Source organism: Pomacea canaliculata, linkage group LG10 (genome assembly GCF_003073045.1).
Source record: "Pomacea canaliculata isolate SZHN2017 linkage group LG10, ASM307304v1, whole genome shotgun sequence".
Classification (NCBI taxonomy): Eukaryota; Metazoa; Mollusca; class Gastropoda; order Architaenioglossa; family Ampullariidae; genus Pomacea; species Pomacea canaliculata.
Window position 1 is genome coordinate 8,522,255 of NC_037599.1, and position 13,269 is coordinate 8,535,523.

General features: G+C 38.1%; 1 protein-coding gene and 1 long non-coding RNA gene across 2 annotated transcripts; both read right to left on the reverse strand.

Annotated features, from left to right (window-relative positions):
- Positions 1-378: 378 nt before the first annotated feature.
- LOC112574323 (eukaryotic translation initiation factor 2D-like) lies at positions 379-6,709 on the reverse strand. The gene is given in 11 exon segments (XM_025255333.1): positions 379-1,777; positions 2,095-2,269; positions 2,588-2,708; positions 2,996-3,088; positions 3,384-3,473; positions 4,387-4,527; positions 4,691-4,794; positions 5,202-5,239; positions 5,242-5,246; positions 6,044-6,161; positions 6,407-6,709. Coding segments are annotated over 11 exon segments (1,017 nt in total). The 5' UTR covers positions 6,471-6,709; the 3' UTR covers positions 379-1,709.
- Positions 6,710-11,586: 4,877 nt separating this feature from the next.
- Positions 11,587-12,783, reverse strand: LOC112574002. Its single transcript, XR_003101328.1, has 3 exons — positions 12,186-12,783; positions 12,099-12,100; positions 11,587-11,709 (listed from the first exon to the last, which is right to left on the reverse strand). It is a non-coding gene; the product is annotated as an uncharacterized LOC112574002 (long non-coding RNA).
- Positions 12,784-13,269: the final 486 nt, after the last annotated feature.

Here is a 13,269-nt window from a genome sequence, read left to right on the forward strand (position 1 = left end):
AGTAAAGTGGGCCGCGGTCCGAAAAACTTTGAGAACCACTGCCATAGACACCTCCGTCTTTTTCTGTATTATGTTTGCCATATTTGTGCAGCTGGCTCTTTTGGGAATTTCTCTTTTGGTGATTATGCTTGGCCAGAATATCCCCAGATATTTGGTTTGGAAGGTCTCTAATATTTGCACGGAGAGAGAAACATGTACCAGGCAATCTTAAAGATCTGGAACCGTTTGAACTAAAGCAACAGTTGCAACCGACTCTGTGTGTGCGCATGTGTGCTTAATTCATTGTAGAAATTATAGTGATTATGAAAGCATCATTAAGTGTAGAAGAGAGATAAAAAAATTTTGTAACATGCGCCAAAACAAAATACAGCTACACCGAAGAACTCGTCTTTTATTTAGCACACCACTTTGTGATCAAATGCCTTTATCCATTTATTTGGTATAACCTGGTACTAAACATTACACTTCAGTTCTGCGCAGTCTGGTGTGACCAAATTTTGCGCTCTTTGCCACAGACTTATTTTTCACTAGACAGTCTCATTCACTGCACAGTGTACTGTACACAATACACTATTTTCTCATGTCACGTTTTTTCATTTTTAAGAGTGTTCTCGACTTGACACCGTCGAAAGCTACTCCACAGCGTTTGTTGATTTATTTAAACAAACCTCTCCCTAGATACTAATTGATCCTATCTTCAAAAAAATGCTTTGAATATTTATGGCATGAGCGCAGCTAAGGCACAAAAACGTTCGCCTGCTATCAAGGGGTTATAAAAGTTGAACAGGATATGGTTGTAACCTGTGAGATCTGTCAAATTAGAATGAAGGAGTACTTCAACCGTGAGACAGACCTTGTAGCCTGCAAAGCCAAAATCTGTCAAGGGGGCGGGCTGCTCGCTTAGTGATAAAGCGCTTGCTTTTCACCATAACAGTGAGACGTGCGGTTCTGGGTTCAAGACAAGACTTGGGGCACACAACTCTCTCTGGATGAGGCACCTCTTCACAGGTAGTTATCTCTGGGTACCCCGATTTACTCTACAAGTAATGTGACCAGGGCTTAACATACACATCACAAAGTATTAGCAATTCATGTACTATCAGTAATTATTATTTTAATAAATACCCAGACACAATACACCACATAAGCACTTATTTAAAACCCAGACATGAGAGATCTGAACTATGCCTGTTAGTAGTATCTCAGTAGAGATCGGAGCAGTCATTGACGATAAGTTAACAAAAATGACAGAGGTTTCTATGGCAAATGAATACAATAACGATTTTTAATTTTGGAAAATGATTTTGTGTCTGGAAATGAAGTAATAAATAAATGAGATTTTATGAAAAATAAGTGGTAATACTAACATGGAGGTGTGTCCTGAAATGGTTTGCTGAAGGTGGCGTAATTCTTTCCTTAGTTATTTACGACACATGGTTGATTTATACATTCCTGATCTTGACACAAAACACTTAAACAGAACACCCGTTTTTAAGTCTCCTTCTTTGCACACCACTTGAGTAAAATTATATCAAAAACTTTATTTTAAATCACGACAGTCCCTTCGACACTGACCCAACACAACGGCTTTCTTGACTTGTTCAGTGTCTAGATGAGATGTCTTATTTCAATAGTTTTGTTTTTCCCAGAATTTTTTTTAAATGAGCACTAACAGTAGACTACGTCACAACATGAAGTCACATGCTCAGTTACTTTTTTTTAGCTTTAGATACTGTCTCAAGGCCTTGTATGTACTTCCTTGGAATCCTGTATTTGTCTGCAAGGTAAAAATTACAATTTGCAATTGTATTTGTTTAATAAATTATACTGCAGTAATAAATCATATTTAATTCCTTTAATGATCAAGGACATCTTGGACGAAAGTGAGACAACTGTCCAGAGAATGTGAACGCACTCTTTTTTTTCTTCTGCCAGTCTTTTTTTTTTTTTTTTTTTTTGACATGAGAACCTAATGGCTTCATCCAATTTTGAGCCAATAAAACCAGAGGTGTTAAGGTTAAGCACCCTTTAAAATGTCAAACAACAAATGGAGGAAGGGAGTAGGGACCATTGTTTAGAATAACAACAACTCACCTAACAATAGTTTAGAAATAAAAGTCATCTGGTTCCCTTGGACAACCACATTTACGCCATGGTTCTTCTGCTCTGAGTCTACTGTTGTTGCACTGCAAGCCATAGCAATTTGCACAGCGTGTGCAAAAACACGAGGGTCGATGCCATAAAACTCCAAATTTTCAATGACTGTCACCTGTTGTTAAGAGTGATGAAATAAGACTTGATTAGTTGACTTTTAGGTACCAGTGCAACTCCAACCTTCCCCCCTTCAAAAAAACAAAAAAAAACAAACAAAACAAAACAAAACAAAAACATGTAACTGCAATTTGGTGTAGGATAACATGCTCATGTCCTTCAGAGCATTTTTACACTTTCTTAAAATAACTCCTGATTTTTGCTTTCCTATTTCATTACTCCTTTCACACACTTCTTAATAATTTCTTCTCCAGTGAATCAGATTGAGCTTACTAAATGACACAGTCATAACCAGAAATGATGATACAACACAAACCTTCTTTTGTGATCCTCTCTGGACAACATTCAACTTAATGGGCTCCATCTTTCCTTTCCTTAACACTGGCTGCTGACCTGCAAGCTTGATGAGACAACCAGGCTGCATCTTGTCTGTAATCCTAATTTAAAAAACTTGAAGGTTACTTATAAAAATGCTAACAAACACATATCCATATGCTTTCTGATACACATACAAAATGAACACAAGCTAACCTGTTACAAAACTATTATTTAACCATAACAAAATCAGAGGTGGCATAGAAAGCAGATTAATTAGCCTGCAGACCAAAGCAGGATGAAAATCTTTGAAAATGAAAATTTACCAACTCAATTATAAACAAATATAGGTCAAAATATGATGAGTAAACTACATTCCAAAATTGCTACTAATATTTATACAAATTACCTGATAATCAATTCATTCCAAGGAAGCAGACTTCTGTCTCCCTCATTTCTCAACAATGTGATTTCTGCAAGCACTGGGTCCAGCTGAACCTGGCTGAAGATCATGTTATTACACTAAAATGGAAACTTAAAAGCAGTAACATTTGTTTGTTGTAACTAGTTGGTTCTACTAAAGAACAATCATTCCATACCTATGGAGTCATAAAAAAATTCCTTATTCTGTATTTTCTAACAAAAAGTCAGACAAAATCAAGACACATTTCATGTCTAATAATGTACTTTTACAACAACTGATATCAACAAATAATTTACATTGTACCATTAAACAATTATATTAAACACGAAAAGCATAAATACTTTTTAGCTGAATGCAGGTAAAAAATAATTACCTTACATCTGCTTCTGTTTGCAGGTTATTTGTTTTGACATAATCTGTGATTTGTTTCCGAAGTTCCGTTAAACTCAGTGAATCTCCTTTGCTTAAAAAAAAACAAAAAAAAAGAAGAAAAACAGTTTTACACACAAAACTGTGTATGCATGTGAATGAGAGAGTGTGCATGAATGTACCTGTGTGCATGCACATAAACCAATTAAATTTTCCATGAATTTATTCATTAGGATAGAACGTCTTCAGAAGGTGAGCTAATATAATTATGTGTGTTTTCACATGTCACAATAATAATAAAAAAAAAAACCAGCAAAGCAATTTGTGTAAATGGATACTAAACTATGTTGTCAGCATTAATGATGCCAGTAAACCACTACATGATAAATTAAATACAAAACAGTTTTATCGTGAAATAATACTTTTGTAGGATAGATTAAATAAAAAACAGTTCTAAATGTGAAATAATAATTTCATAGAATAAATTAAATACAAAACAGTTACAGTGAAATAATGCTTGTGTAGGTTATCTGCGTTGCTGAAGTGAATGCAACAAAAGGCAGTTCATAAAGGTGACTTAGTAACCAAATAGCCTGCAGGTAAAGCAAGATTTTAAAACTTCCATCATACCTTTTGCTTTTTAAAAAAAAAATGATCTAAACGGGAAAATAATGTGCTTGTCTTTCCAACAAATGAATTGTACCCAAGCATCAAAGAAAGACCAGGCACCGAGACAATGAAATTGCTTGTAATTTAGCACAGAAGAATAAGATTCTCATGAGTATCCTACCAGATATTCTCAGAAGACTTAACAAATTTACATCCCATCTAAAAAAATGATTTTTTGTGCTTCTTGCAGCCTATTTTCAATCTTCGCTATTAGTTTTTACAAGTGAACATCCTAACAGATAAAAATAGTTAAATAACTAATATCATATTTATAAACATATAAATTAAAAATTTTGTATTATGGTGAAAGTTCATAATGAAAGTATTAAAATTTTTACCTAAATCCCTGGTTTTTAAACAAAGGAAGTGTAGCAGTAGTGATGCAGAATACTTCTATAATCTCTGGTGGTTCATAAGCAGTCTCCTCTGCGACCTCTTTTTCTAGAGCAGGCAAGTCAGGTGCAACTAGATCTCTAAGGCTTTACAGAAAGAAATTTTAAAAGTTGAAACATAATCACAATGAAATAATAAAGTTTGAAAACTTTAAATTTAACATTTTACAAAAATCGAAAACAAATACACTGAAAAAAAAAACAAAACCAAAAAATGCAAAATATAAGGAAAGGAAAAATCTTAGCTTACTCTGGATGTGAGCGGTCAAATTCTGATATACTGTCCACCCCTTTTGACAACTCTTTTAGTTTAATAAACTCTTCTGACTGCATCTGCTGCAGGAATTTTGCAAACTGAAAGGTGCAAACATAAAACCAATGAACATACACACACATTTAGATTATGTTTTTCTTCTTGGGGTAAATTTAACAGTTATCAAGGTACCCACTGACAGCAAAACAAGTAACAGAGGATGACCAGTTAAGTGGAAGACAAATAATCTTTAGGGCCAAAACAGAACTACAAAACCCATCAGCAAAAACTGAAATACCTCACAAACAACTTATCATCATACATTCTGAAATAGGGTCATTCAAAGGTACAAAAACCTAAACATATTTATAACACATATTCTCGCAGAGTTTCAGAATCGTCACATTAGCACCAACGTTTCAATAAACTTGACTTGGTTTTTCCCCCGTATGATGAGTAAACACGACAACATTAATATGTTAAGTCGACATAAGAAAATTTTTGCGACCTTTTTGAAAGAAGATTCTTCACACTCAATATGCTTCCAGCAGGACTGCAAGAAAAATAATAACCATTAAGAACTTCAAAGTAGTCAAAAGAAAAAATGTACCTAGTGAAATTGTATATAGTTTCGTTGCTTGTAGAATGGCCAAATATTGGTTGAAGAGAGTAGCAAATATCAGCATTAAACATCATGGCCATCAATTAATATATTGTAGCACTCTAGTAATGTACTAAGTTATGTCTTTATTTTGTAGTGGGTAGGGGTCGAACAGCTTCCAGGACTGTCCCTGGAACATTCGACAGGAATAGGATAAGTAGTATAGCTTTATAGTTGAGAGAGGCTTTTTGGATTTTAGAAGTGAGAGTGGAGAGACGGTAGGTCAACTGCTGAGTGAGACTCTGAATAAAATCTACAGTTATGCAACAATTCCATCTTTGTTGTGTTCTTGTATCCCTACGTCGTCATCAGGGACTGATGTGTTGGTTACAATATATTACTATATTTATATTTAAACACCTTCTCCAATCTCTTGCATATCTCAGAAACTGTGTGGTATTCACCTACTTGCAATAAAACTTACAAAAGCTAAAACAGACAAAATCAATGGAGAGAAAAATTATGCTTTATCATTTTTATGCAAATCGTACAGAAATCAAGCATTTAAAACTAAAGTCAGTATCTAAGTATCTAAACTAATTTTTATAAAAAGCACTAGAGAATTTGTGTCTGAAAAGAGACAACAAAGTTGACTAAATTAAGATGTACTGGAGATTTGTTTTCTTCCATCTGAATTACATTATTGGAAATAACAAAGAAACTTGTGGAGACTTCCAAGATAAACTCACCAAAAGGGTTGCATATGAACTTTAAGAAAGGTGGATGTCAAAAGGGGTAGATCACTCTTCTTTATGCTTTTCTTGAGAGCACACTTGAAACAATAACGTAACAAGCTATCCATATCATCTGTAAAATATGTGTTTATATGATGTAGAACATACAATAGTGCACCTCTTAATCTACTTTAACAGTGTAAAATAACATACTGCATAAATTAATAGGATGGTTATTTTAAAATGTTTGTTTAAACAAAAGGAGCTTTCAGGGTAAAACTATTATTTTTTGCATCCCCCAACTCCCAAATAAAGTCCCAAAACAAAACAAACAAATGAATAAAAATCACTTCAAAACTTTCACAAAATGTCACATACCTATTGCAGGAATTTCTACTGATGCCTCACTGTGCTCTATTTCAGAAGATTCAGTTTCCACCATCAATCCTGACCTGGATACTCCATCTTCAGATGCCACTGATGGTTCTTCATCAGCAATGACAATAGCAGTATTGTCTTTCTCAGAAGAACTGTTTTGGCATTGGGCTGCTCATTGCCTGGATGGCACTTCTGACACCAATGAGTTTCTAATGTGTTCTCTGCTTTCTCATCTGAGACATCATTATCTTCATCAATCTGAGGTGGTTCTAATTGTCACCCAGTTTCCTAAAATGAACAGTTTTATTAAGTTTTTCTAGTGATGAATGTCACAGTTATTGCAACAAATAAATTTTTCGATTTCTCTTCATATCATTATGCTGTGTTAGAGTACCATTACACATACACCTGATATAAGGGTGCAAAGTATCTCACTGTAAGAATATTCTATCTATCTATTCCTCTTTGTGCATCAGGTTGCACATAAGGCCTCAACCAGAGTCCGCCACCGATGTCGATCGGCTGAAACACGCTCTAGGTGACCCCATGTCCAGCCCTTTCCTTTCATCTCCCTTTCCCACTGTTCTTCTCCAGTTTCCTTTGGGCGGCCTCGTTTTCTTCGGCCGGTCTGGAGTCCATCGTAGGGCGACTCTGGAAAGGTCTGCTGTCTGCTGGCGGAGCACATGTCCAATCCATCGCCAACGCCTTCGTTGACTGCGTGGTGATGGACTCGGTTTCACTTCTTCGGTGGAGTTCTTCGTTGGTGATGGTGTTTGGCCAAAAGATGTTAAGTATGCCGCCTGAGGCATCTGTTTTGGAAGACGTCAAGCTTCGTTACTGATGGTTTTGGTCATCTTCCAAGATTCTGATCCGTAAAGGAGGGTGCTGATCACATTGACTTTGAAGATTCTTCAGCTTGATCTTCTGGCTGATGTTTTTTGCCTTCCATGTGCTCCTGAGTGAGGCAAAGGCCTGACTGGCTTTCGCCAGTCGGCTCGAATCTCCACCTCCGCATCCCAGTGTTTGACATTTTGGACCAAGATAGGGTGAAACTGTCAACTTCCTCAATCTCTTCTCCATTTAGTTGATGCTGTCTTGGACTCTGGCGTTCACTCTCATACTGTTAGTCTTTTTGTGCTGACCTTCAAGCCAAGGTTTTCCAGCTGTTTCTGAGAAGGCCTTTGTTTTTCCTGCATGTCTTTGGTGGCGGTGTGACAGCAGGGCAATGTCATCAGCAAGTCCAAGTCTTCCAGTGCTGTTGTTGCTGTCATAGTCATGGTCCATCTGAGCCCTCTCCTCTCGCTTCGGTGAAGTCATTCATGATCCGTCCATGGCAGGATGAGGGAACACGGCGACAGATGCAGCCGCTTCACCCCGGTACTGACGTGAAGGGGGTCTGTGAGCTCGTGTCACAGACAACCTGGGATTGAAATCGCTGTACAGCATTGCAATGACCTGAACAAGTTTTGCAGGGGACTCCGTAATGCCTCAGGATCTTCCTAAGGACTCGCGGTGGATGCTGTCAAAAGCCTTCTCCAGGTCGATGAAATGATGTACAGCGGTGTGTTTCCATTCGTTGCTCTGCTCCAGAATCTGTCGCAGAATGAAGATGTGTTCGGAGCAGATCGCCAGGGAGAATCCTGCTTGCTGTGGTCGGAGGTCTTTCTCAAGAGTTGCCGTCAGTCTTGACAAAACAATCTTGCTGAAGACCTTGCTGGTGAGGGAAAGAAGTGTTATGCCCCTCAATTATTGCAGTCTCCAGATCTCCTTTCTGGGTCACTTGAGATTGAGCCCTGTCTTCCACGCAACAGACCTGCCCTGATCCCAAATTTGCCTGAGATTTCAGTCAGCTTGGGAGCGTCCATTCACGTCTGCTTTCAACATCTCTGCTGTTATTCCATCTGCCCCTGTGCTTTGCCGCTTTCATTGTCTTGACTGCTGCTGTCACTTCTTCCAGCTTGGTGGGTCTGTGCAGATGTTCAAGGTCTATAGCTGCTGGCTGGGATGTCTGCAAGCTGAGGGGGATCTGGCTGTTCAGAACTGACTCAAAATGCTCCCTCCAGCTGCTGTTTTCCTGCCTCTCCCTCGACGACATTACCGTTCACGTCTTTCACTGGCACATCACTGTTCTTAAACCGTTGTTTAGCTGTTTGTTTATCTTGTACAGTGTTTCAGGTCATTTTTATTGCTGCATTTTCTGCTTCATCTGCCAGTTTCTCTATGTGATATCTTTTGTCGGTTCTTGTCATCCTCTTTACCTCTTTGTTCAGTTTTGCATATCTTTGTCTGTGTGTGTTCCTTCAGGCGTTCAGATCTGGTGCTGTTGATTCTTTGTTTGCTGACTTTCTCTTCTATCTTCTTCCCATGTCTCTTCTCTGATCCACTGTTCTTTCTTTTTCCGTTGGAAGTCGCCCAGTATTTTCTCTCCTGATTCCTGTAAGACTCGATTGAAGTCTAAGTCTAAGGTCATCTCTTGTTGGTCTCCTAGTGCCTGGACCTGTTCTTTTACTTCCATAGCAAAGCCCTTTCGGTGGCTGGGATTTTTAGTTTGCCGGTAAGTCCACTCTCTGCTGACGTGCCTGTTTTCCTCGTGTCGACGCAGCTTCAGAGTAACTGATGGCTATCACAAGAGTGTGGTCACTGGCAAAGAGATGTCTGCTCCTCTGTAGGCTCTAACATCTTGAAGTGAGCTCTCCATTTTCGGTTGATGATGACATGGTCTTCTGGTTCTTGTGATCCCATCTGGTGATGTCCCATGTTGCCTTGTGGATGTCTTTGTGTGGGAAGAGTGTGCTTCCAATCAGTAGGTTGTTTTCTTCACAAAAGTCTGCCAGTCTCTTCTCGTTGTCATTGATGCTTCCGATTCCATGTTTGCCCATGACATGCTCCCTGCACTCATAGTGTTTGTCACTTCCACCTTGGCATTGAGATCGCCGATGATGAGCAACATGTCGTGGGCTGGAACGCTTTCTGAGGCTGCCTGGAGCTGATCGTAAAAAGCATCCTTGTCTTCTGCCTCAGATCATTTGTTGGTGCATAGCAGGCTAGCACTGTCAGCTTGGTTGTACTTGGATGAATCTTGCTCTCAAAGCCTGGGTCCATAAGGCTTCCATTCCAGCAGTGCCTTTTCCGTTTTCTTGTTGAGAGTAGAGCTACTCCTTCAGAGTGCTGAGCGTCTGATTTTCCTGAGAACAAGATGGTATGTCCATGACGCTAGTCTCCTCTTTCCCGTGCCGGTCCATCTGACCTCACTGACTCCAGGATGTCCAAGTTGTAGTTGTCAAACTCCTTGACTATTGAGCATCCTGCCAGTTGGTACAAGGTCTGGACGTTCCAGCACCCCACCCTCACTTCTGCCTCGCTTCAGTAAATCCGCTGTCGGGGCGCCAGCTCCCTTTCGGTTTGCTGTCGTCCGTCATTAGCTCAGTCTCTGGTGTGCTCATTACCTTCGCCTCTGTGCGAGTTCTCTGGTTTTAGTTTCTGTAACAGGATTTTTTTTTACATGGTGGTTGTTAGCCCTACCACAACCTATTTTACCTCTAGGTGAGGTGTCCACCTTAGTCGCTTCTTACGACATGCCTGGCTGGATGGCAGGGACCCTATTCTTGCAATGCTTGCTAGGCAAGCATACCCGAGGTCCCACAGGGAGTTAAGAATATTAATCCGCTAAATGATAAAGAAGAAAAAGAACTCCCACAGGTTGGTTCCCCAAGTATGTGGATTATTTTCACACCCTTTCCTTTCAAAGCAGAATGTACATATCTTCACTAGATGACAGCTTCACCAGAGCAACAGGTGCCCTGAAGAAAAGAAAGAGAGACAAGCAAACATAGGATGCAGTGCAATTGAATGACTTGTCTTTTAAAACCTGCAGAGAAATCAGCAATGCCTCTCTTTCTCTATTGTGTTTGTTGCAGAGAGAGAGACTTATGTGGGTATTACTCAAGCAACTTCTAATCCTTGCTAATATAATATATATAGGAGTTAATTTGTGTTACAAAAATAGCGAATTTCTTACTTATTCCCTTTCAAAACTTATAATGCACAGGTCTCCTTTTTTCTAAAGATCCAAACATCTATAGGTGAGGTTCTCCGTTGTAAATATCACACCCCAGGCGACATCAGGATCTAATGCCAACAAAGTGTGTTTAAAAAATAACATCAAATTATCGAGTAACAACTATTTTCCTTGCCATTATAACATTTTAATTAAAAAATATCCTATTTGACAGTAGGAAGTGAAAGATATATTCCATCTTATTTTCAAACTCATCCATTCACCTATTTCTTCATATTAACATGTCTACCTTCACTATCAATATCATACAGATATAGCCAGTAAAAATAAGAAAATAGTATTTAGTGTAAGGAGAAGTCCCTTATGCCAAAATCCACAAAAATAATTTTGTAATGTAGCCATTGCTTCTTACTGTTTACTTGCTTGAGAATCCGAATGATTAATACAACCGTACTTCTACAGAGTTAACTGTCGCGTAAAAGCCACACTGACAACACAGGTTGTTAATGTCCACAGCCCAGAAAATGCACTATGTTTGGGACTCTGAGACGTCTGGTATGTTGGCAAATTGCATCTGACAGTATAGTAGCTAGTACCCTAGTACAGTGTGTGCTGTACTCGCTTGACCTGATCTGGGACTACACTGTGCGGTCCGTTATTGGTCAGACTTCCACTCACAGAGCTAAAAAATCTTACCAAAGCAACCACCAGCCAGTCTAGGAAAAACTTCAGGATATGTCTGATACAGCGGAAGCAAGTCTGGAACCTTCCAAAGTGTGTACACCTGAAAATAAGACAGCAAGGGGTGTGTTTGACAAATAATATCATCACAATCTATTTATTAATATTTCTTATTACTATTTCTTATCAGATTATGTTAATTCAATACTCAAAATATAATAATAACTTCAACTGTAACTCATTTTTTATCAAGATTCTTCTGCACTTAATCTAGTTCCTATAGAAATTCGATGAAAAATATTTTTATAAGCCAATGAAATCAGGCTTCCTATTGCTGAGGAATGAGACAAAGTCAGCATATAAGACGCAACAGATTTTTGACTATTAGAAGCTGCTATTTACTGTTCCAGTAACTATACCTGATGATATAGTTTTTTTGAAGTATTCAAAGAAACTGGATTTGTCAAGGACAGTCGGAGATTGATCATCAGTGTGAGTTTCCACCTTCATTTGTGTCATGTCACCTTTGCCTGGAATTAGTTCGGCAACCTGGTCACTTGGTTAGTTTCGGGAAACTGTTTCTCTACCCCTGAACGCAATTTTTCTGAAATGATTAATGTATATTTCAAAATTTCTTTCAGTGAATATCTGTTTATGGTGAACGATTACGACTAAAAATAAACATGCACGACTACTAATTTGATTGCATCGACCATAGCTGATTTTGCTTGCTTCATACTCACAAAGCATTTTAGATGCATATTCTTGGAAGGGAAATGCTAAAGTCAATTATATCGTTTCATGATACAAGAAAATATTAATTTAAAATACTCTTCAATATCATATAAGGCTCAATGTCGATAATGATCCTTCTGTTTACTGCTGACAAGTTTTACAACGTACAGTAACAGTTTGCAGTTTACAGACACGCTTTAAAAATAAAGTAAATTGACCAAAAACAAACATTTTTTCTAAATTTAGAAAACGACATACTTCTTGATTACATACTAATTTTGCTGATTAAACTAGCCTTATATTTGGAGAATGAGAAGATAAAAAGGGATTTGTTCTGATGTTCACCTGTCTGAGTTTTCATCGCAGTTTGAGGTTCTTTCTGAATGGTTTTAAAAACATGATGAAAGTGCGGTCAGTTGACATGTCTGTCTCTAGCGGAAGTCCTATTGGCTACTTTCTCTTTCCCAGAATATCGTGTTCAATCATACCATGAACGGGGGATATACGTCATGATCATACTGTGTTGTCGCCTCATTGACAGAGCCAAGCTACCTTTTGAGCATTATGATATAAGCACCAATATAGGAATAAGTCTATATACGGACCGTCCGTTATAAACAAAGATCACGACCGTTGCAGTGTTAACGTAGTGAACCTTTCGTTCACTCACTATACCATTTTCCTAACTAGCCTAAAAGTACTTGGTAGAATCAGGCAATTAACGAGGATACTATAATTTCCTTAAGACTTATTAAAGAGAAGTTATTTCAATGAAAAAAAAATCCCTTGATTTTTTTTAAAGCTGAAGTAAAGCAAAATTAAGTTGTCCATTAACCAACAAAGAAAATATTCGGTTGTCTAGAAAACCTTCGATCAGACTATACGTGACAATGGCTGCTGTTAAAATTAGCGAAGAAAGTATTTTATGTCTGATTTTTAACAACGAAAGATTAATTGTTTCTGGTTTTGTAATCATATTTGCACTTTGTAAGCTAAAGCTCATGATAGTTGATAACAATTTAATATCGATGTACGTGGTAGACACCTTATAACTTCCAAGCATTAAAATAATCTAACTTTACTATGTACTGTCCGAGAAGAATTTTGTGAAAAGAATGACTAGATTTTGTTTGTAGTGTATACTACAGTATCTGCTGTAAATGTGCACGCTGGAACGTTTTCACACAGACGGCGTCCACCTCCGTGTTGTACACTTGACAACTACAGGTAGTCCTCGACTTACGACGGGGATCCGTTCTTAACGCGGCGTCGTAAACCGAATTTCGACGTAAGTCGGATCATACGTTCATACAGTACTGAACCATAATAACAGTACAGTACTACAAACATTTAGCCTATCCAAACACCTATCCTAACACAGTACCCTACATAATTATCAATAAACATAAGTACAGTAAAATATTGTGCA